The sequence below is a fragment of the Leiobunum rupestre genome, chromosome 9, assembly GCF_980474605.1.
Source record: "Leiobunum rupestre chromosome 9, qqLeiRupe1.1.hap1, whole genome shotgun sequence".
In the NCBI taxonomy this organism is placed as follows: domain Eukaryota; kingdom Metazoa; phylum Arthropoda; class Arachnida; order Opiliones; family Sclerosomatidae; genus Leiobunum; species Leiobunum rupestre.
Genome location: NC_143392.1, coordinates 28,507,127 through 28,533,373, shown reverse-complemented (window position 1 = coordinate 28,533,373; position 26,247 = coordinate 28,507,127). Strand labels below are relative to the sequence as shown.

The 26,247-nt window shown below is 37.6% G+C and overlaps 1 protein-coding gene across 1 annotated transcript in view; it reads left to right on the top strand.

The window, feature by feature from the left end:
* MESR6 (misexpression suppressor of ras 6) overlaps positions 1 to 26,247 on the top strand; it is a 397,644-nt gene that overhangs the window by 206,035 nt on the left and 165,362 nt on the right. The window contains exon 5 of the mRNA XM_090159362.1: positions 6,780 to 6,880. Coding sequence (XP_090015488.1) covers positions 6,780 to 6,880 — 101 coding nt within the window. The remainder of the gene's footprint in view (positions 1 to 6,779; positions 6,881 to 26,247) is intronic.

Genomic DNA, 26,247 nt, shown 5'->3' with positions numbered 1-26,247 from the left:
AAAGAAAATTTTTCTGCAACTGGCTGGCTCACGATTGGGGAGGTGTTGCCCAAGTTTTTATTTTACAAGGACGGGTTTAACTACGCGAAGAAAATGGATTACCCATTTCGCTAAGCGCGATAATTATGTGGGCCTGCTGGAGAATAGAGAATATTGCATCAGCCCACATTCCTTCTAGCTCGTACCACGTTGACCATTTTGGGGAAAATAATTGAGGGTTTTTGGGCGCGGTTTTTACTCTCATTCTTCCGTAGCCCATTTCCCCATTTTCTTGCAAAACGACCAAATTCTGCGCATTTTTAACGTTTAAAGAAACACATTTATTGCATTCATATACGATACACCAAAAAATACACTGACAAAAGAAATAATACACAAGGACTTACTAATTATTTTCAAATGGTTTTTGTTGGAGTTATTCCATGTAGGGTTTTTACGAGTTCGAATCTTTTTTTCGTCTTGCCGTGTTGAATTTGTTTTTCGCATTTTTTACGTAGTTAAGTAGCATTCATCGCGAGCATGGTATGAAGTTCCTACGTTCTGATTACACAGTAAGAACTCCATACCTCGCTTACGATAAATCAACCTTTATTTTAAACGGTAATTTCGACGGCGGTGATCCACGGTTGGTAGAAAAAACGGTCGCCCGAAAAAAAAAGGTTTGTTTTGACCTAGGCTTAGTGTTTCTCGCGATTTTTCGGAAGCGCGGGAAACTTTGGGTGAGAAATTAAACGTTTAGATTGGATTAATTAACAGCCGTGGCAATTTTAAATGGGAAATTTAACGGGTATGAATAATTTTTTACGTTAAATGGGAAATTTTCCGATAAAACTTCCGTCGAAATGGTGAGAGTAAATGCGAGTGAAAGGCTTAAGGAAAAGCACGCTGGGCGTCGTCAGCGAATGAGCGACGAAACACACCACTAGACGAGCACTTTTTTTTTGGCCGATTATGGACGAAATTTACGCGGTGATGTTGCCTTTTTTTAAATAAGAAAATAGCGTTTCATTTTCCGCACGGATTCACACTTGCGGTTTTCGTTAAAAAAAAGATGCTTACGGGCGTTCCGCCGCCGTTTGCCGCAGCCGCCTTCGCCACTTTTTGGCCGGAAACTGCCACGCTGCGCCGCTGTTCGACGGATCAGTTAAAAATAACTGAATAAATCTGCCGGAACAACAGCGGCGAGCGCGCCGTACGGTGGCCATCGGCGGCGGTCGCTTTCTACAGAAAATATCTGCACTCAGTTCTTAACAAAAAAAAAACCCCGTTGGGGCACGAGAAAATTACATCACCCGTTTGTTCGGAGCGGCGTCTTGGACGAGTAGATTTTTAAGACGGAACTTTTTTCGACGTCGTTCCGCGAATGAAGGAGCACTCGAAACACCAGGCGGAGAGATGAGAAAGGACGCGAGGAAATCTTGGGGCGATCGTACGATTTCTTCGGTGGCGCGGTTGTGGGCGGCGGACAGAGGGAAAATTTCTGATTGGGGTTGCACGTTGGCGGAGATCGCAACGGTAGGGGGGCAAGACACGTTTCGGCCGAAAGGTGTTTTTCGGGGCCCAGAAATTTCGTCGAGAAAAATGTTTCTTCGCGTAAAAGGAAGGGCCGCGGGCTCTCTTCTCCTTAGCGAGTCGGAGAACTCTCCCGAGCAGGTGTCCAAACGCAACTGCCTTTTGCTCCGTTCCTCCGCGAGTCGACCTGCGAGCTTTTTTCGCGTCTTTTTTCTCTTTCCCCCTCTCGCGCGCTCCCTTCCTCTTCCTCCCGGCGAATTTTTTTTAATTTTTTTTGAGTGACGCGAGGTAGGCCGTTCCGATTGGCCGTAGCGATGACAGGTGCACGCCCATCGCTCAAACATTCTTCCAATAGGAAAGGGTGATCCGTCTTCGCGTGGGGGTAGCCAATGAGTTGGGAGGCTAAAAATTTTAGGCGCGGCGCGCTTTGTCGCCGGCTTTTCGGGGGCTTCGGTACTCGGGCAACGGGGTTGTCGCGCCCTCCGGAGCGGGGGGCAGGGCGGAAATTTCGCCGCGCGTGACGACGAACGGCGGATACCATTAACGGGCCCTTAATCAGAGAGCGCAAATTGCGATAAACAAAACGTGTGGGGTGAGGGACGTTCCGCGCAAGCGCTAATCAAATCCCGCGCGAAGACTTTTTCAAATTTGGCCCCGCCGAAATATTTCCCAACGGTTAATTTCGAACGTTGCGCAACAGTTAATTTCATTTTCTCTAAAATTCCTTATTAGTTGAAATTTGAAAACTGCCGAAGCAAAAATCACCTGTTTACTTTACGAGAAAGAAAGATTAAATAATAAAAAAAAACATTGTTTTTAAAATAAAATAAAATTAAGTTACGGGATCGGGCACGCCCTTAATACATAAATAGTCGTACAGCCAATTAACTTGAAATTAGATCGGAAATTTGGACATATCGAGAGTTAGGGAGTGGTGAAAGGGTGATGACCCACGGCCGTTTGACAATGAATTAAATGTGCACTCACCTTTTGACCTTGGACAATTTCAAGGGGACTAAAAGGCACTATCGGCGTGGCGGACGGGCCGCCTCGGCGAACGCGGTTACTGTTTCAGCGCTCATAACTCGAGTGGAGCCGTTCTTCTGCCGGCCGCCTCTCCCTCGCCGATCTTTTCCCAAACGCGCCAGTCTTCTTTCCCGCCGACTTCCGCGCTCACTTTTCAAATTTAGAAAGATCCACGGGCTCCTACCGCCATCTGGCGAGCAAAGTCGGAAACTCATAGTAAATCGATATTTATTTTCCTCGGGTTCCCCACAACGTTGCGATGCAATTTTCAATTTCAACGCTCTGTAATGAAATAAATTAAAAGCCTTAATTAATACACGTATTCATTATGTCAATGTAATTAAAAAGGCGCTGGTCCTAACAACTCATTTCGAACCCAAAGGTCTCAATTTTCCTTCAAGATTCTTGATAAAATCGGGTTTTGTCCCTATTTGGTACCTTATTTTCAAGAAATCTGGTTTATACTTATTTTTAAGAGCATTTTACAAAATGGCCAAAGCTGAGGCGTATCGATATAAAAAAATTTAAACTTATTACAACAACAAGATAAGTTTTTGAGACAAATAAAAATTAATTAAGATTTTGGTTTTCAAAAATTAAACACTAACAATTGTAAGCCAATTTTACCATGTTTTTTGGGAACTACATTTTCAAATGTTTGTTGTGGGCCTGTTTTTTGGGAACTACATTTTCAAATAGTTTTTTTGTGGGCCTGTTTTTGAGGTAAACAATTGGGGCCCTGTTAAGTTTAAGGCACATTTACAAATGGTACATTAGTTGATATCAACTCGTTTTAGTTAGTTTAACAATAAAGATAGATTATTTTGCAAAAATTAGATTGTGTTCTCAGGGCTTTTAAAAGTAGTCAATTTACGAAGAAATATGAAAAGTATCAATAGATATTACCATAAGTCTATAATATTATTCTTTAAGTTTGTCACTTTGGAGATTATTTTACTGAGAGCTAGTAGCGGAGTGACGTCATCGCAAGAAGAAAATCTCCCCCTAGCGAGGCGCTGTCAAAGGCTAAGTGTGACGCGGGAGCAAGCGGAGGCAAAACGGAGACAAAACAACGTAATGCAGTCTGTCTTGTGAATAGCTCTCAGTAAAACTTTTGCATGTGAAGAATAGGAAGTGTTACACTTATGTAAAAATATTATACACTTATGGTATTATTTTTTCACAGAACCTTGTTTATCATTTGTCTCAGATCACCTTCGTAAATAAGTAAATAACCTTAAAGGAAATATATTCTAAACCATGCTCTACGACATTTTTTATACAGGGGTGCATCATTACTTGGAAAATCTTAAATTCCCTGAAAAGTCAGGGAATTTTAAGAAATGTGAAGTTAGTTGATACAACGAACTAAACCCGATAATTGCAATTGTAAACCCGCACTCGGTAGCATGGGCGACGGTGTTAAAGGTCAACAGCGGAACACGTTGGCCTACCACCAGGGTATTTGTTTGAAAGGAAAGCAAATTTAAAGGGTGACAGGCGGAAGAAAACCTATGCCTTTAAGGTAATGTTGAACGGCGTCAACCCAGGGATATAAACTGATAATATGGCGCCATAGCCGCTTTCTGACGAGGGTATTAAAGCGCCCATTATGGCTTCTCTCGCGCCGACATCCGACTTTTCCCATAGATTCCTATCACAAATATATATGGGCCGAATAACGGTATAAAAAGGCCAGGGACCCGACTAACACTCGCGGGGGGGGGGGGGGGGTCGAAAGATTCCGTTATACCTGGGGTTGGTTGCCCGGTGACCAGGTGGCCTAGTGGCCCGACACAATAGAATTTTGAGGTAAAGGAAGACCCCGTCACGATAAAAAACGAAAGTTGCCGGGGGACCTGCGGGAACCCCGTTTTCGAGACAAAAGCGGCCTCTAAACGGGACTTTTTCTTTTGGCGATTTGGTGGGTGCACCCCTATTTTCCCCTGTTACGGAATCTTTAGATAGGCATGTCCCAGACCCTTCAATTTAATAACGTAAAAGCCCGACTCCGCGTCAACCTCGCTAGTCAGGGACCTAACGTCGACGGAGGCTAGTTAATATACGCCATATTTCGCTGTCAACGGAAGGTGACTCGGGACGGGTCCCCTTGTTGGGCTCTTTACGCTAAACGCGGGGCGATTGCTACAATGGATTTTTAAAGGGTCCCTCTGTATGGCGCCGTTGAAAGAACCAGGGTCGTACTTCCGTATCCCAGAGTTACGCTAATCCCCCGGCGTAGAGTGTACCCATCTTCCCGCCTGCCAAGTTAACCACCAGCTAAGACGCCATTCTAAATCTATGGGAGCCAAAATGAATTGTACCGAGCGTAGCGAAAGTTACTATTTGTTAGAGAAATCGCGAGGTTTTTCGACGAATGTACAGTGGGATTTCCGATTCCACAACGATGGAATGCACTATACCTAGCGTTCACTTTCCTCCATTGAAAATGAAAGAAACGATATTTATATCTCAAAAGAACTCGCGCGCTATATTTATGATAAGCGATTATTTACGGGGGTCCCCGTCTTTAACGGGCCTGTTTACGACTAATTAATCCGCATTATGCCACCTCAAGACCACCAAAACGTCTGTTTAGCGTTACAAATTTTGGTCACTCTGACACTTTTGTTATATAATTTGTCTCCCGCGCGAACTGCTCTCATATCTGGTCCTTGTCGGCTTTAATTGGACCCTTTCTCCCACTCTCTATCGCGATTCGCCTTTAATAGCTAACCCTATTTGTCACCTAGCCATACATGTGGCATTACACTATTACGGCGAATAAACGACGAAACTAAGCTTTGTCGTCGTAATATTTAAACTCCCATATGTTAATTAGGTTTCGCCTATCGGGGAAAGTTACAGGGCCCATAGAAGTCCTATAATTCCTATAAAATCCTATATTTTCAAAAATCCTAAAAAAAGTCCTATTAGATCTAAAAAATTTGATATTTTGCCTATTTCAAATCCCGCCACTCACAAGGAGAGTACCCGAGGTGTTTATAGTCGATTTTGTTCAAAGTCGGGCGTAATGTAGACCTATATGAGATATGAAATTTCGCAAAAGGAGACGTTGCACTACCCATTCGATTTGCTATGGCAACCGAAAATGTTTTTCATCACTTAAAACAATAAAATCTCCATTTAAAAAATCACGAAATGTGTAATTTGGACCACATTTAGGTAAATTTCATCAAGTTTGGGTAAATTGAAACATTTTTATGGCAAATTTGTAACAAATTTTGGGTAAAATAAGGAAAAAATCTTATTTTGGTTGTAAGTGGTCAAAAACATTTTCGGTTGCCATGGCAAATCGAATGGGTAGTGCAACGTCTCCTTTTGGGAAATTTCATATTTCATATAGGTCTACATTACGCCCGACTTTGAACAAAATCGGCAATAAACACCTCGGGTACTCTCCTTGTCAGTTAAATACAAGATTTAGCTATAGGAAAAATTGATATACAAAGTCATTCTAGTGTCTAGTATATACTTTGGTTATTGTTAACATTAAAACGGTTAAATATTTACTATTTTATAAGTGAAAATCCTATAATTTTGAAAGAAATAGTTCCATAAAATCCTATAATTTTGAAAGAAATAGTCCTATAAAATCCTATAATTTTGAAAGAAATAGTTCCATAAAATCCTATAATTTTGAAAGAAATAGTCCTATAAAATCCTATAATTTTGAAAGAAATAGTTCCATAAAATCCTATAATTTTGAAAGAAATAGTTCCATAAAATCCTATAATTTTGAAAGAAATAGTTCCATAAAATCCTATAATTTTGAAAGAAATAGTTCCATAAAATCCTTTAATTTTGAAAGAAATAGTCCCATAAAATCCTATAATTTTGAAAGAAATAATCCTATAAAATCCTTTAATTTTGAAAGAAATAGTCCTATATTTTAGAAATATAATCCTATTTTTCCTACATAAAATCTAAGATTTGGATATACAATTTTGAAATTTCAAAATAATAATTTCCAGGTACGAATTGATATGACGCTTCATGGGGTATTTTAATAGAAGAGTGAAACTACTAATGAAATTTTCTCTAAACAAAAACAAAATTCAGTTTTCGAACCAAGGGATTTAAATAATTTCGTAAAATACCATGTATTTTATTTTGTCTCTGGTTCGTTTTGCAGTACTTATTTTTCAATGAGCCAGTTTTATTAATAAATAAATTCAATAATGAATATTTAAAAAATAATATTTTCTTACATGTCACAGGAAATAATGCGAGTGACGAAGGAACGGCAAACACAGTTGGACCAACTACAATCCGATTTGCAGCAATCAATGCTAACGGACGAAAACCTCCCGGATAGTCGGTGAGTCCAGTCATTTCAGTTTGCCCGTCGTTCAGGGCTTCCTAATTAAGCCTTTGACGAACACAGCGCATTCGTTGTCAGCGTCAAATATAATATCGTCTCGCGTGGCGGTTTGCTCCGTTTTGCTGAGCTCTTTAGGTTTTGAGTATTTCTTTTGGCGCGTTTTTTCAGCCCACGTTTTCGCTCGCGGTAACGCCCCGGCAAATGGCTCCCCCTGGCAGCCGCTTCCGAAAACAGTCGCTTTTCTTAACCCAGCCAGCAGCCCCTTTTCCCCCACTTCTCCTTCGAGTACCTCCGAGGCAACTGCGCGAACGAACCTTACCTGACACTGACGTGGAAACCGACGAACGGGCGCGGTTTGCGCGGGGACTAAACGGTCACCGCTTCCCGATCGCGACCCTCCCAATGCGGTGTATATTCCTAATCATTTTAAATTATGATTAGACCGAGCTAGTATGTTAATATTGGCGCAATTAAACGCGCCGCTGAGAAGTTAAAACTATACGATGACTCTTTTAAGTGTTTATATTTAAATAACTTAACATTAGGTATTTATATCGGGGTCAAAGTCCCAAACTAAACTAAATCTATAGGTATACCAACCTGTTTGACAAGTACCCTTAAGTAGCGTTAATAGCTTTTTTTATTTTGTTATTCGATAAATTTCTTGGGGCCCTTCTTAGCATATTTTATTTCCAACTTAAGCGATTAGATAAGAAATTGTTTTATTTCGTGAGTTTGTTTATCGAAATTTAGACCAGTTTTAAATTAGTTTTAGAGGCTAGCTATTTGAAACAAGATGTCACGGATATTTAAGTACACCCAATCCCCGCGATAAATTAACTTTATTTTAAATATTACATTAAAATTGAAAAAAAATCCTATCATCTTGTACATTAACTTAATAAACCCAAAAGGAATTTAATCGAAAATGATTTTTTCGAGTTACTTGGTTTTGGAAATAAGGCAGCGAAACGCAAACACGTTAATTTAAATGCATTTTTAGATAAACCTAATTTTTTGAGTTACCTGGTTTTGGAAATAAGGTAGCGAAACGCAAACACGTTAATTTAAATGCATTTTTAGATAAACCTAATTTATTGAGTTAACTGGTTTTGGAAATAAGGTAGCGAAACGCAAACACGTTAATTTAAATGAATTTTTAGATAAACCTAATTTTTTGAGTTAACTGGTTTTGGAAATAAGGTAGCGAAACGCAAACACGTTAATTTAAATTAATTTTTAGATAAACCTAATTTTTTGAGTTAACTGGTTTTGGAAATAAGGTAGCGAAACGCAAACACATTAATTTAAATGAATTTTTAGATAAACCTAATTTTTTGAGTTAACTGGTTTTGGAAATAAGGTAGCGAAACGCAAATGTTTTTTGGCGTTAGATGGCGCCTGTATCAACTGGTACGAAATTCAAATATAACATTAAAATGTCTTAATGCAACCAAAAACGTAGTTCTGAAATGATCGGTACTAACTTAAAATATAATTTTCCACCCAGTCGGCAAATGACCAACTTGTGTACCCCCGATCGCCAAAATTGTGGAATTGACCATTTTCATAGAAACCAAACGCGCGCAAGTCTTTATGGGTAGTCGCTTTTGATGAGTGGCTGGTAGCCCTGTTGGAGCAAAGTTTTATTTATCTTTGTCGGGCTGTCGACTGCTGCAGTAGCCGCATCGCAAAGAAGTGAAATTATGGATCCTCTGTTTGAAATAAGGTGTATATTTATATATATATTATTTCATATTTTTAAATTTATCTAACTTGCTTATTATGATTTAAAATTTAAATATTTGTAAAAATCCATATATTTTATTTATCTAATATACAGGGACCCAGAGGTTCTATAATTCCTATTAAATCCTATATTTTCAAAAATGTCCTATAACATCCTATATTTTTAGCAAAATCCCCCAAAAAACCTATAAAATTTTATAATTTTGATATTTTGCCCATTTCAAATCCAGCCACTCACATTGTCAGTTAAATTGCTAGATTTAACTAATGGATACTTTTCTATACCAAGTCATTCTAGTATATACTTTTGTTAGCTAATAGTATATTTTTGTGATAAAATGGTTAAATAGTTTCTATTTTATGTGAAAATCAAAGATTTATTTCTCCAAATATCGATTTTGTTTTTAAATGCATAAAGTTAGTAAATTAACTATGAAATCCTATAAATTTGTAAAAATAGTCCTATAAAGTCCCATATTTTTAGAAATAGAATCCTATTTTTCCTACAAAAAAATTTGAGTAGGGGCCCCTGAATATATTTTATTAAAATTTATCTTGCATCGGCTACCCTGTGCGTGGGCCCAGTAAACACCAATCCCTTAGGATTGTGTGAAAAAGGAGCATGTTACTCCAATAACAAAAGGCAGGTACCTACACGGAATTAATTAGACTAATAATATATACGGAATATATATATATTTTATCTAATATACGTTTTTGAAGGCTCCGTGGATGACTAGGCAGGCCGGGTTAATTTTTTCCGTATGCAAATGAGTTAGTTTCGTGCGCTCCCAAGTCATACCAGGTGGCGCCCAACGTCGCCTCACCTTTATTGAACCGCGTTTCGCCCTTAAGTCGAAACGGGTACAGACTGTACGGAGGTAATCGGTGGCATGGCGGGCTTTTGCGGCTGTTCTAACATTGGTCACCTAAAAGCGTGATGCATTCAATTTAGTTGGGGTTATAAACAAAAGGGGGGAGAGCTTTTAACAAGCGTCTCTCAATTTGGCTAGCGAGTAAACACCCGGTTTAACTTCTAGTTGGTTAAATCCATTTCTAACCATATTACCACGCCCTTTTGTTTCTCTTCGTTTTGGATTCATCGAAAATCGTCTCACACGACCAACTAGAAATTGTTCACTTTGTGATAAACTGTGTAGTAGGTGTGTTAGCCAACAGCTGCGGGTGGGTGGGGATAGCTTGGCTTGTTGTTGCCTCTTTGTCGTTTTAAAAATTAAAAGTTACCGCAAATTTAATAATCAGATAAATTAAGTTATCTACAATTATACTAAATCCTAAAAATTGCCCTTCAATTTTTCTTATTTTTTTTGTTTGAACTTTTTTATTCGAGCAATTAAGCAATAGGAATTTCATTAAACTACCTGTGAAATTTTTTTAATTATTATTTTAACACTATATTTAAAAACTTTAATTACTATAATTAAATATTATATTTTTTTCAAATAGACGTAAATAAAAAAAAGAGTAGGAAATTTAGCATATACTTAGCGTAGAAACCTCATTTGTCCATGCATAAAGTGTGTAATATCGTCGCGGCGAATACAAATGACTCGGTCCACTTCGGGTAGCATCGCTTAATGTATCTATCAATGATTATTCAGACGTACAGAAAAAGCCAATTAAAGACGGTAGACACCAGCACTAATTAGTTTTGGTCACCCCCCTCTTTGACTATAGCGTCATATTTTTATGATTATTTCTCGGCGAATTAATACGCTATTAGCGAAATTCACGGACACATACGTTGTAGGTATACAGGGTGTTTCAAAAGGTAATTCAAAAATTTTAAGGAGCTGTAGGGGTGAGTTGAGAAGTATGCCTGTTTTCCCCCCATTTTCCTACCATCAGTGTTCCTAAAATGTCACTTTTTTCGAATATAGGCCATGTCACTGGTAAATAGTGACAAATAATGGCAAATTTGACAAATAATGGCATATAGTGACAAATAATGGCATTTAATGACAAATAGGGAAAAAAATATATACTTGAGAAAAATAGCCAAAAAATTTTATATATTTATGCGAAAAATATACAAAATAGAACAATTATTGGCAACCCCGCATACTATAATTACAAAAAAAAATGTTTTTTATGGTATTTCATATGAAAACTTTATTAGTATTTTTACTTTTTCTATTATTTGCCATTATATGTCAATTTGTCACTAAAAATCATTATTTGCCATGACACTTTTTGCCACAATTTGCCACAATAAATGTCAGGTGGTATTTACCATCCCGGAACACTGCCTACCATGAGTTAAAAAAGCGCCGGAGAGCTTCAAAGTGTGGCCTACTAGCCCCTGGAAGTAGGCTGCAACAAGCGCAGGGACAGGGACTTTAAATACTGTTTAAGTTTACTCTTTTACGCTGGTTACCTCGATTTGTTTACAAAATCCTTTTTTACCTATCACACGAACCCAAACCTTAATGTTCGCGTTTCCCTGCTGCATACATATTTATTTTCCTTTTGATTTTACAAACCCCTTTTGAAACAGGGGGGAAACCATTTAAATATGGATTCTCAGGAGTTAATACAGAAATAAAATTTCAGAAACATTTACACAGAGAGTTAATGTAGGCATATTATAAAACACTAAAAATTATGAAATTAAACATATATACACAAATATACATGGGTTTTATGTTCTCCAACTCCCTCCGGCAGGCCACGAGCAGAAACGTTTAATTTGGATCTACAGTCTTTTAAGCCTGAGACCACCCCAAGCTTGGTTTTGCGCTTGTTGCAGCCTACTTCCAGGGGCTAGTAGGCCACACTTTGAAGCTCTCTGGCGCTCTTTTAACTCATCGTAGAAAAATGGGAAAAAAAGGCATACTTCTCAACTCATCCCCTATACAACTCCTTAAAATTTGTGCATTACCTTTGGAAACACCCTGTATATGGAAAGGGTAAGTTAGTGAACCTCAAGCCGCGATTCTTTGAAATCCGAAACGCAAGTCGCTACCGCCGCTACTGGCCTTACCCGATAGGATGTCTCCGGCATTTATATGAAAGAATTAAAACATTCTCTTCTTTTGGTTCGCTTCTGTTCGTTCGTCTGTCGATGGGAAACCACTAAGAAATACACGAGTTACATGCCAATAAAATCTGATTATAATATTTGATTGACCGTAATTAAAGACATCCTATACGCGAAAGGGATTTTTTATAGCTGATTATTATTAATGTTGTGGTTAGAAAACTGAAGCAATTGCCGATTTTTGTATTTAGTGCTTAAATGCCGTGACTGTGGTTTTTACCCCAAGCTTTGACTACTGTCTTGTACAAGTGCTATCTTCGTTGTTTGCTTAAACTTTCCGGAAACACCGCATTGCCGCTCGTGGAACACTACACTTCTAAAGAATCCATCTTTTCTAATAAATAAAAAATAACTTTATCTTCGAAGACCATTTAATAATTTGTATTAATGAATAGTGTATTGGGGTTTTCTCTGTACTATTCTCAGAGCACTAGTTACGTAGCTGCTTTAATACCAGTCCACTAAATGTGTCAACATATATCGGATAACTATATTGGATTTCATCTATTTTACAAAGATAATTAGAAATGAGTAGAGAAATTCTGATAAATTTGAAAGTCCGCCTATATGAGATTACTAGTTTGTGTTTCGTAAACTTTACTGGAATTTGAATAATATTAATCATTGGAACTTGTCCAAATATCCAACAACCCCAAACAATGGCGTAGTAAATATATAATAATACAGCTCTCCTCAAAACACTCGAAAGACAACGCGCATGTCGCAGTATTTGTTCGACTCACGGAGGTAATTTAGACGCTGTTCAATCATTTTCATTACCAAATATCGTGATCGTAATGGCCCGACAAGGAGATTCCGAATACGAACACTTTTAATGCCTTTTTCGTATCATATTTTACGCCTGTTGGCGACTGTATGTGTTTGCGTACGCGATTTATTTGAAACCTTTCCAATGTGGAAACTATAAAACCACTAGCCGCAAAATTAAAGCCAAATGAGCTAGATACAGCTATTAAGAATATATATTAATAAAAACCTAGAATCATCTGCTCGACACAATCTCGATTGTTTTACGAATCGCACTAAGAAAATATATTAAAGTTATTTATATTTAGGGGTAATTTACTATAATTATTGGTTTCAGGGCTCTCACCAGGTCCCTAAAATACCCAAAAGTCCTTATTTTTCTTCAAGGTCCCTAATCTACCCTAAAATCATGATTTGGTCCCTAAAGTATCCTATTTTCATGAAATTCAGGGAAACCATCGTAGGTTTAATAATTTTTATACATCTGCTCAAGGACTGTTTACAAAATAGTCCAATAGGTTCGAACATAGTTCATAATGCGCTACCTTAAGTTGTATGAAAAATTGGCTCTCTATTTTACCCTATTTTTATTGCAAAAAGTACCTATTTTCCCTATTTTTTTTAAAGGTTTTTGTGGGAGCTCTGAGATTTGATTTTAGGGACAAACCGCCACTTGTCACTTCTAGGTTGAGGGGTATGTGTTCTTGGGCTGTAATATCTCCGGGCAGTGTTCAATTGGCGCTTTGGGAATTATAACGCGTGCGGCGTGGCACTTTCTTTGAATGAATAAATATCCCCGTTTTAATGAAAATACCGCGAAATTGCCTGTTTCGGATAGAACTAGCGCCTTTCATTATTTCTATATTGTTATACTACACGTAGAACCAAAGTTGCCTTAATTATAATATCGTCAAGGAAAGGATAAAAAAATAGTAGAGTTTCGTGTTTTAATCTAAGCTCATTTGGGGCTTTCGTAACGCGGTTTTGTTATTGCTGGCACAAATATGATGCATCGTTTTAACATAAACGAGTATACAAACACGGCCGGCTTGATGCAGTTCGTTTCCACGGCGCCAAATAATTTTAATATCGTACTTTATAACGGTCTTAGTGGGAAGGGTATTGCTTATGCTGGACGCGTAGTGTTTGGCCAGCACTTATAACTCGCCGCGTGGGAAATTTGAATAGAGGGAACCACATTCGAGACTCCCTCCTGTTAAATTACAATCGATTTTGTACTTTGGGCCGACGTCGCTGCAACTGCCGCCGCTGCGGAGTATTTTCTTCTAGTACGTACGTGTTCGGCAAATGGATATGACTCTGGCCACCGTATCAGTTATACCGTTTCGAAGTCATTGGGTTTCCTCAACCCGTTCTTTTTTCAAGCCACCACCATTAAGGCACCTTTCCGAACATCACCGAATGAACGTTACAATGACTCAACGTCGCTAAAGCCGTAACCGAATGTTTTCACGCGAAATCACAGTTATGATTTCAACATTTCATTCGTGTTGAGGGGTTTTGGAATAACTTCAAATCAATTTTGATGGGCGGCTTGTAAATTAATTTTCCTGTCATTTGCTGGTTTCCATTTTTTAAAAATTGAATTGTACAAACTCGGCAATTGACCCGCATCTGAGTTTCGGATCGAAGAGTTAGCCACTTGGAAAATCTGATTTACAATTATAGAGAAATCAAAACAATTATTTCTGGAAATGTAGAAATTTAAGAAATCTGAGAAAATATATAAATATATAGAATTATTGCCCAAAATATCGCGTAATTCAAAAAGTACAGAATATAAATGTGCCAATCAGAAATTATGTGTAATTTTTTTTCGAAGAGTTTAGCCAAGTGCTCGTTTTTTGAGGTGAAGCCTCGAGTAATTTTGTTAACAGCATAGTTCAATCTTTCGAAGAAAATTAGCAAATTTATTTTGTTAGCAATTTTGCACCAGCTTTTCCAGATTAAATTAAATTCGTTTAGCCCCTAGTAAAATCAAAACATCATAAACTAAATTTGAAAAGGCTACATTACAGATTCCACGAAATTATACGAAGGCCCCATCTTGTCCGGTTACTTGTAAAATAATTGCTCCGAGTAATTCCTGAGTTAAAATGATGTAACGGAAATTGGTAGAAATTACTCGGCAATTGTTTTGTTTCAATTGTTTTCTGTCGTATAGAATCGCGCAGTGATTCCCTGAAATTCCCTTATTATTTTATCTTAAATCGGGTAATATCATTTCGCTACGAAATCGGACCCGTATCACAATGCGAGGAGCAGGGCCCCTTGGTTTCCTTGATTATCATTCATTTTCAAAAAGGCACGCGGAGAAAATCGCAGATTGCTTTATTCTACATCAAATTATTTTCACTATTTCAAATCTTAGATAAATAATTTGTTCCAACTTTTACAAACCGTGTAAGCGAATGTGATCGGCATACAGATTGAGTCCCAGGGGCTCGTGAACGTTAAATGATTTTGTTATTGGCTACTATGTCTTTGACGTCACTATAAGTTTAGTTTTGCTGGAAGTAGGCGTGGCCAAAACGAGGGGTCGGACGCTTGAAATTATTTTGTACGGGATTTCGGGATTTCGTAGAGATTTTGGCGATTTTAACATTACTTTTTGAAGTGATTTTGGGATTTCAATGTTAATTTACCATTGCGAGAGTTAAAAGATTTTGCGATTTTAGACAAAGTGTACGGGATTTTGGTAAATGTCCGACCCCTCGGGCCAAAGCACGTACGATTATACCAGGGTTGCCAAACGTCAGGGAAAAGTCAGTCAGGTAATTTTAATCTAGATTTATGACAAATTATATGATTATCATTTATTTCCTTGAAAGTTTGGCTAATTTTTTCAACATTGTGATAACCTTTTTACTGAAATATAAGTCCATTTAAATTTATTAACTTCTGATAAAAGTAAAATTTAAAATAAACATTTTGGACTTAAAAAAGTCAGGGAAAATCTCTAAAAATGGTCAGGGAATTTGAGTCTCAAAATTTGGTGGCAACCCTGTATACGTTTCTAGTGACGTGATGAGTAGAGTACAGCTTAATTGAATCTATAAATCGCTTGTGCCAATTTCAAAGATGATCGGCAGCTTGGTTTAAGGTGGGAACAATCTTGAGAAAACAGTTGAATTCGTTGTGGCTTGGTAACGTTAAAATCAATTTAAACGTTTAAGCGCGGGCGGATGCGAATTATTTCCAATATGACAGCGTCGACAGGAAAGCGTGTATTAAATTAAAATCAAGCTTCTACAAAAGTATAGTAACTCCGCGCGATAGTGGTAATAAGTACGATAAAATGAAGTGGGAAATATTTCAACCTCGTTCCGCTCGGTTGAATAGAATCCATCAATCGGAACGACAGAGTTTTTGTCAAAACCGCATCCTCGTCTTCTATGCGAACGCGACCCTGTTGATTTTCCAGCTTGTCCAAGGAGGCGGTCCTCGTTTTCCGGCCAAAATCTTCATATCGGATGATAGATGGACCGTCATTTTCAGGGTCTTAGAACAAAACACGTAGCGCCACGAAAGCTTTGGTCAAATTAAGCGCGGCACTGGATTCCCTTTAATTCTGGTAATTCTGTCGTGTTCGTGGTGCTGGCGAACAAATGTCTTCGAGGCGCAACGACGCGACTCAACATCAAAACAATCGAAGTGGTTCGTTTTGTAGTAGACGATGGTGTGTATAATATTTCGTGGCCGCGCATGCAAACCGTCTGTGTCATGATAATCGCGACAGTAGCTGCACCATGTTATTTCGTTTAGATGTATCAGTTGTTCGCGTGTTCGATTTAGTTTTGCCGCGATTCTTGTCACTGCTTTGTTCGATACGATTATCCTTCGTTGGTGACCACCCGTATTCGTCAAAGATCTTCCGTTGGTGTTCCGATAATTATTTTAAATTTAGTCGCTTAAAGGCCTAGGTTTTCTTCCGACTGTCACCCTTTAAATTTGCTTTCCTTCCAAACAAATACCCTGGTGGTAGGCCAACAGCGGAACACGTTGGCCTACCACCAGGGTATTTGTTTGGAAGGAAAGCAAATTTAAAGGGTGACAGGCGGAAGAAAACTTAGGCCTTTAAGCGACTAAATATATTTTAATCATTGTACTTTACGTACCCAAGTCCGTAAAGGAATATCTAGAAAACTATAAATATTAAAATTTAAAATGACCTGGGAGTGGTTTCGTACTCTTCATAAAATATATATTTATATATATCACGGTTGCCACAGTTTCTTAATTTACAAATTCCTAGACTTTTCCCTGACTTAATTTGTGCCAAAATTTTGATTTTTACCTTTATGTTAGTAAAGGTTTCCTTTTTGCAACCGAAATTAAATTCACTGACATTTCCCTGATTTTTACATTAATTTGTAAAATTCCCTGACTTTTCTCTGAATTTTAGATGCATATTCAAATTCCCTGACTTTTCCCTGATTTTTAGATTCATATTCAAATTCCCTGACTTTTCCCTGATTTTTAGATTCATATTCAAATTCCCTGACTTTTCTCTGATTTTTAGATTCATATTCAAATTCCCTGACTTTTCTCTGATTTTTAGATTCATATTCAAATTCCCTGACTTTTCCCTGATTTTTAGATCCATATTCAAATTCCCTGACTTTTCCTGATTTTTACATTAATTTTTAAAATACCCTGATTTTTAGATCCATATTCACATTCCCTGACATTTCTCTTATTTTAACATTCATTTTTAAAATTCCCTGTCTTTTCCCTGATTTTTAGACCCATATTCAAATTCCCTGACTTTTCCCTTATTTTTAGACCCATATTCAAATTTCCTGACTTTTCCCTTATTTTTAGACCCATATTCAAATTCCCTGACTTTTCCCTTATTTTTAGACCCATATTCCAATTCCCTGACTTTTCCCTTATTTTGAGACCCATATTCCAATTCCCTGACTTTTCCCTTATTTTTAGACCCATATTCCAATTCCCTGACTTTTCCCTTATTTTCAGACCCATATTCAAATTCCCTGAATTTTACAGAAATTTCAGTTTTGCCGTGGCAACCCTGTACATTCAAAATTGAAAATGATTTATCCGTAATCATTGTATAGCTTCGGTTAATTTAAATTAATAAGAACCACCTACGAGTTATTTGTAACTTTTTTTAATTTCTTCAAATTTGTTTAGGGTTGTTTCATGACTTGGCCCTTAAAAACAAAATATGTACCACGATGTAGTCCATAACACTGGTTTCTTTTCGTTATGGACTATTCTCTCTATTTTATCACTCTTCGGATAATTTTCTGAAAATCGATTACTTTCTTGTCCAGAACAAAAATTACACGGATAATCTTATTCAATTTAGCGGGAAATTGTATACCTTGACCTTTGACCCGCTTCTTATCTTTCGTAGATTAATGAGAACGCCGCCATAATTGATCGACCTCGCCAATTTTCTTTCGCTAATAATTTAAATTTTAATGAAGTTGATAGATCGCTCAAACCCATTTTTTTTTGTAATTGTCCAATTAAAATCTACCTTAACCTTCTGGAGTTCATATGGGCAGGGTTGTGGTGGGGCTAGGTACCTTTTTCGTGCAGTTTTAGTAGGCCTTTTCGGTTAAAATCAAAATTAAAATCCCCCCCACCTATTCTTTTATTAGGGTGAACACACTTCCTATATTTTCCTATTTTTCGATATATTTCTTTTTGTACTTTAGTTTTAAAGTTCGATAGAAGGGGCTCAAAAACAGCCAGCATTTTTACTAAAACACTATCATTGGCTTCTACGGCTGGCTACGGTTTTAAAATGAAAATGTAATATTGCTTTAATACATTTATATAATTCACAAAGTCTGTGATATTTTCATATTAAATGTTTTATTACTACTCAACCAAAGTTCCTTATTAAAGGGAATATAACATCAGATATTTGGTGTGGAACACCATCGTTTGCAGCTCTGGCCGCTCTTGCCTTTGGCTTTAGAAAGGTTTAGCGCCACTGTACAGTTAAATTTGAAAAAATTGAAGGGGTCTTCCATAAAGAATGCTTTGCGGGTTATATTCCCTTTAAAATTATTCCTGAATGTTCCTATAATTTTATAAAAAGACTTAAATTTCTTATTTTTTTTCTTAGCCTGTGTTTATGTAATTTATTATCTTTTAAATTAAAGTTTATTAATTAATGAGAAAAATATAACCTATACGCAATATTCCAGAGCTAGAAATGAAACGCTAACCCCTGGAAGTTAATTTTTCTGTAAGGAATTATTGATTAGATCTATTGGGATCAGCCTGGGTAATTATAGCTTTCAGTGAGAATTAAAGCACTGTAATAATGAGATATTAATGTACAAAAATATATAATCTGGTCGAAAATATCTGCCGATCTCTTTTTCACGTGACGATACGCGGTTATAATCCTAATAATCGCTGTCGAAAAAAGACTCATTTTATTTGTATAATAAAACCATTAGTGGATTTTCTGTATTTTATATTCTTTCACAGTAGTCCGTTGTTTTTCTTCGCTATAGAATTGCTAGATTTACATTCTTGAACGAGAATGCTGATATTTTACAAAATAATAACATGTTTTATATTTCGTTATTTTCATTTCACTAATGTTTCGACAGATATTACAAAAAAAAATTTTTAAACATTTTATAACAGGAAGCCAAATTTTATTTGAAGTCCTACATTTTTGGTTCAGGAAAAGTTCAAACTTTTATTTTTCGGGGGTACGATGGGTCCTGATCAGAATACCCCCTACGCGGGTGGTCGGTGCAATGTGCCCCATAAAAATTAACCATTTATTTTGCATAAAATCCAGATTTAAACTTCTTTCGTAAGCCTCTAAAATATATAGCTAATTATCGCTAGACCACTAATTGTAGTTTACAGCATTCTTTTGCTTTTATTTTAAGAGCATTAGCGATTTTAATTATTATAACGTGGTTATTATTATTATTATTTAAACTAATGGGAAGGGCCTGGCCCGCGCTTCGAGTAATTTACTTTGATCTTTCTTTAAAACCAGATTTGACATGGCGACGTTTGAAAGGTAGATGCATTCGTAATATATTAATTCTTAATTTTCATTTTTCTTAAAGTACTTGGATAATTTACTTTTGTCCTTTTTTAAATTATGACAACGAGCTTAAATACAACGAATTAAATTCCCTAATATCCCATGTACAAGAAAAAAATATTTCACTACTTAATATATGATGACGTCATCCGTAATTTCTATATGACGTCATAGTAGCAAATACGACCAGTTATTTCGTTAAAATTAATTGCGCGTTCACCAGGCAATATTGAAAATAAATTAATGTGATAATACCACGGCTATTCGAAATTTTCAAACCTGCTGAAAATTAAAATGATATAGGGAATCAGCGTATGCAGGCCTGATACTGAGTCACTTTTCTCACTTAAAATCCCTTTTTTTTTCTTCAAATCTGTCACTAAAAGTCACTTTTCCTAAAATTAGTTACTATTTATCACTTTTTTCGAATTTTTAGATTCCTTAGCATTGAAGGTTAGAAAACTGTCTTACAACCCTCTTTTTACACATAATAAAACAAAATCAAACTCCGTTCGCTTTTAATTTTTATTTAATTATCTAATAAGTGGTTTGAAAAAAGCTATTAGTGATAAGAAATCGGCTGATGCAATTCAAATGAAAATAGATTAAAAAAAGACTAGTCTAATTTCGTCTTTTCTAAAAAAAAGTGATATAACTTCCTATGGTTATATAGTTACTATTTTGGTTGTGTAACTAGTCAAAAACGCAATAAAACAGTATTTGTTTACCATTTTTGGTAGATTTTCAGTCACTTTTCGTTCACTTTTTGAAAATTTTTAGTCACTAAACTCACTAAATTCTACTGTGTAAGTGGGTATCAGGCCTGCGTATGCTTCTGTTGCTATCAATAGAATTGATTTCATTATTACTGTTATCAGAAGTACACTATATATACTTTACAGAGGGTGCCACTGATTTTTCAACATACGTTTTGGAAAAAATACCAGTTTCTAAAGCAATTGCATCGTGAAATAAATAAGTATTTATCCCTATGGAGTGCAATTTTCACATCGTTAGACTAAGTAATACACGTGTTACATTTTGTCCGGTGATGCTAATCTAATACCCAAGGACCTTAGGCCTGGAGCATCGGTTTCATTATAGTGGCATAAATGCACACTTCTCTCCTAAGAGCTATATTAATAAAGTCTGCTATTATTGAAGAATAAAAGATATTGGATAGGGTGGAACTGGGTGAAAACTCGGAACCACTCTTTCCGCGTTGAGTTTGCAAGATTAGAGGTCGGTAACGGCTAATCATTATCCATGCTTAAATGGAAAGAAATTTACCGGTTAATATTTCGGAAAATGATTAAAAAACATGTATTATTCGTAAAATTTGAGGTTTTTATCGAAAAAAACGTCGTTTTTCCGATTAATTTTACAAATTTATCAAACAATTCACCGGATAATACAGAAATATAAATCAAAATGTTTTACGAATAATTTTGAGAGCTTTATTTATTGAATAAAAGTTAACCATCCCCGACCTCTATGCAAGATCTCCCTACTTGTTAAAGGGTTTTCCTCCCGAGTTCTTCAGTTTTCCCTTTAGTGTAGGGAGCCGTTGGCTCACGTGGCACGAAGGGCTTTCCACCACCCTCCTACGCGTTGTCACCCGGCCACCTGTTTAAAGTCGCTTAGGCCTCTAAGGTGGCGTCTCGGGTACTAGCTTAGCTGATTATTTATTATTAAATTGATCAATTACGAACAAAAAATTAATTGGGACGGACCAGTTCCTGCAGATCTACGTTTCCTCTTGTTTCCCGGATACACGGGGGGAGGGTAAATATAAAGATAAATATATTCCCCGTACGTTTCTCTTCGTTCCTCGTGAATGCTATTGTATTTAATTCGATATAGAAATCAAGCGTCCCTCTCACTTATATTTCTCTCGTTTCATGTTTTTTTTGCGTTAACGAAATGCCTTTTTAAAATTCTTGTCGCGTAAATTTCTCTTTGCGAAACATGGCAGAATATTAGCTTTAGTTCGAGTGTTGTGTGTGTGCATTCTGAATGAGAGTGAGGGGCTAAAACTTCCGTTTTATACGTATTAAAAAATGTCCGTTCGTGCGTCGTTTGCTTTCTGCTCCGTGTTTATGCATGGGAAAATCCGCCGCGAAAAATAACCATATAAATAAGAGTTGATGTACAGCGAAGGAGAGTAAACATTATTTATTCGTTTTTTTCTATACATTTAAAATATATGATTCACGGCAATGTTTCCAAGTGGCGACTCTTCGTTCGCGAGATGTTCGTGCCTGACACCGACGCACTTCACACGCTTTTCTATGGACGCTGACATCTTGTTTTACGCCTTGGTAATGCTACGGGATTTTAGGCTGATTAACGGCGACGCCTAGCTAATGCTACCGGATTTTGGGGTGCTTAACGGCGATTTTGTTTTACGCCTTGGTAATGCTACGGGATTTTGGGCTGATTAACGGCGACGCCTAGCTAATGCTACCGGATTTTGGGGTGCATAACGTTGATTTTGTTTTACGCCTTGGTAATGCTACGGGATTTTGGGCTGATTAACGGCGACGCCTAGCTAATGCTACCGGATTTTGGGGTGCATAACGTTGATTTTGTTTTACGCCTTGGTAATGCTACGGGATTTTGGGCTGATTAACGGCGACGCCTAGCTAATGCTACCGGGTTTTGGGGTGCATAACGTTGATTTTGTTTTACGCCTTGGTAATGCTACGGGATTTTGGGCTGATTAACGGCGACGCCTAGCTAATGCTACCGGATTTTGGGGTGCATAACGTTGATTTTGTTTTACGCCTTGGTAATGCTACGGGATTTTGGGCTGATTAACGGCGACGCCTAGCTAATGCTACCGGATTTTGGGGTGCATAACGTTGATTTTGTTTTACGCCTTGGTAATGCTACGGGATTTTGGGCTGATTAACGGCGACGCCTAGCTAATGCTACCGGATTTTGGGGTGCTTAACGGCGATTTTGTTTTACGCCTTGGTAATGCTACGGGATTTTGGGCTGATTAACGGCGACGCCTAGCTAATGCTACCGGATTTTGGGGTGCATAACGTTGATTTTGTTTTACGCCTTGGTAATGCTACGGGATTTTGGGCTGATTAACGGCGACGCCTAGCTAATGCTACCGGATTTTGGGGTGCATAACGTTGATTTTGTTTTACGCCTTGGTAATGCTACGGGATTTTGGGCTGATTAACGGCGACGCCTAGCTAATGCTACCGGATTTTGGGGTGCTTAACGGCGATTTTGTTTTACGCCTTGGTAATGCTACGGGATTTTGGGCTGATTAACGGCGACGCCTAGCTAATGCTACCGGATTTTGGGGTGCATAACGTTGATTTTGTTTTACGCCTTGGTAATGCTACGGGATTTTGGGCTGATTAACGGCGACGCCTAGCTAATGCTACCGGATTTTGGGGTGCATAACGTTGATTTTGTTTTACGCCTTGGTAATGCTACGGGATTTTGGGCTGATTAACGGCGACGCCTAGCTAATGCTACCGGATTTTGTGGTGCATAACGTTGATTTTGTTTTACGCCTTGGTAATGCTACGGGATTTTGGGCTGATTAACGGCGACGCCTAGCTAATGCTACCGGATTTTGTGGTGCATAACGTTGATTTTGTTTTACGCCTTGGTAATGCTACGGGATTTTGGGCTGATTAACGGCGACGCCTAGCTAATGCTACCGGATTTTGGGGTGCATAACGTTGATTTTGTTTTACGCCTTGGTAATGCTACGGGATTTTGGGCTGATTAACGGCGACGCCTAGCTAATGCTACCGGATTTTGGGGTGCATAACGTTGATTTTGTTTTACGCCTTGGTAATGCTACGGGATTTTGGGCTGATTAACGGCGACGCCTAGCTAATGCTACCGGATTTTGGGGTGCTTAACGGCGATTTTGTTTTACGCCTTGGTAATGCTACGGGATTTTGGGCTGATTAACGGCGACGCCTAGCTAATGCTACCCGATTTTGGGGTGCATAACGTTGATTTTGTTTTACGCCTTGGTAATGCTACGGGATTTTGGGCTGATTAACGGCGACGCCTAGCTAATGCTACCGGATTTTGGGGTGCATAACGTTGATTTTGTTTTACGCCTTGGTAATGCTACGGGATTTTGGGCTGATTAACGGCGACGCCTAGCTAATGCTACCGGATTTTGTGGTGCATAACGTTGATTTTGTTTTACGCCTTGGTAATGCTACGGGATTTTGGGCTGATTAACGGCGACGCCTAGCTAATGCTACCGGATTTTGGGGTGCATAACGTTGATTTTGTTTTACGCCTTGGTAATGCTACGGGATTTTGGGCTGATTAACGGCGACGCCTAGCTAATGCTACCGGATTTTGGGGTGCATAACGTTGATTTTGTTTTACGCCTTGGTAATGCTACGGGATTTTGGGCTGATTAACGGCGACGCCTAGCTAATGCTACCGGATTTTGTGGTGCATAACGTTGATTTTGTTTTACGCCTTGGTAATGCTACGGGATTTTGGGCTGATTAACGGCGACGCCTAGCTAATGCTACCGGATTTTGTGGTGCATAACGTTGATTTTGTTTTACGCCTTGGTAATGCTACCTGATTTTGGGCTGCTTAACGGCCATCTTGATTTACGCCTTGCTAATGCTAACGTATTTTGGGGTACTTAACAGTGATTTAGTTTTACGCCTTGAAAATGCTACCGGATTTTGGGCTGCTTAACGGCCATCTTGGTTTACGCCTAGTCAATCTACGTGATTTCTGCCTGCCCAACGGCCATCTTAAATCGGTTGCCTAGCTTGGAAGAATGAAATAAAATTGACATATTTCACGCAGATCAATCGAAATCTGTACTACACCCTTAATTAACTAAGTATGGAGTCATGAGTTGAAATATTGTATTATTTGTATAACGTTTTACAAGGTGTTTTTGGACCAATCCAGAGGCTGGTTTTTTAGATTAAAGTAGAGTAATTTCAAAATTTTGTTTGCTATAACTGGAATTTACACTAGATAGAATATCTGGCATATTCTCAGCAATTTAATATTTAAGATTGATTTATCATAGTGGGTATAATAAACAAGGCACCACCTTAGGCCCAAATTAAGTGAATTTAAATATCACAATTACTGTTTATGGGAAGAAACCATTTTATTTTTTCAGAATCGATAGCGAAATATTGATACTAACAATACAAATATAATATATTATATTATATGTTATAATAATATTTCTATATAAATAATATCGATTTAATCTTATTGACGTTTTTACTACTGGCTAATCTTTGATTCATATTTTCAGGTACTGGCGTTTTTAATGTAAAATTATAATGTTATAAATGGGACCCCTCGGTACTAAAACCATTATTACGTCAATATTCCAGAGTTATAGAAAATAACTTACGAGAGAGAGATAAAGAGTAATTAATAGTATTTATAATTAATTGGATAATAACTATAATTTAATTCTTCTTGTCGGTAATTTAATCTTATTCGGGAGCGATTAAAAATCTATTCTTCTTCGGCAGTAGCGTATCGCTTCCAGGATAAATATAATAGTTATCGAAGACGACAATTATCTTGTCAAAATATTTGACTTATATTCTTTGGCCGAAATAATGGGTCGCTTTTGTTCGAAACGAAAACGAACAAGTCCGGGCGAGACCACGACGAACAAGTCTCCTTCATTTCGTTCGTATTAATCATTTGTAGATATTAATGATCAATGGAAACATACCTGAAATATTCTAGTAACGCGTTTCCTGTCTAGTTCTCGACTATCTCGTGCCCCGGCCGTCGCAACTTCGGATTTGGCGAAAGTAGAGCTCGATCCAAGGCTGGAACTGGACGTTATTGAGTCGCTGCGTGGCTGGGCGTGCGCAAAAGTTTTGATTCTGAAAAATGAAAGAACGAACGAGTTTTAGAAAGTAGATTTCGTAACAAAGCGCGGGCCGCCTTTCTATTCTATTAATTGTTGAGTGGTAAATTAACTTCCGGCGGAAGTGTATGGATGCCGGCTATAGCAATAACCAGCGATTTCGATTCGATAAATTTCTATAGTCCCCGTTTGTTAAGGTACCTATAAAGCCACGGTCACATTAGAGTTTTGACCGCCGATGATAATTCTTGGTTCACACGTGCGAAATTGTTTCACCCTTGTTCGCTTATAGGGCCAAGGCTTAACGTCATTTCAAATTATGAGTAGAATTTTGAAAAAACTAAAATGTATCTAAAAACAATTAGTTAATAATAATAATAATAATAATAATAATAATAATAATAATAATAATAATAATAATAATCAGCTAGGCTTATACCCAAGGCACCACCTTAGGCCTAACTCATCGAGCGACTTTTAAAGCCATTAATTCAGTTGGCCGGGTTACAATGCGTAGGAGGGTGGTGGAAAGCCCTTCATGTCACGCAAGCCAACATTGTAACCCGGCCACCTGAATTATAGGCTTTAAAAGTTGCTTGATGACTTACTGTTAGACCTTGGGTGGTTAGCCTAGCTGATTATTGTCTTAACAGCACTAACTATTACCGTTAACCTCGACAAGTTTTTATGTTTACTATACATACAGTAATATTATTTGACATAATTTAGAATTTTATTCCCTTTATTTTTGAAAATTCGAGCAATTTGACTTACCCGCCTGGTCGTTTTGAAAGCGATTCTAAGCGACTTGGACGAGTTGCTTCCCGAACCAACTCGAA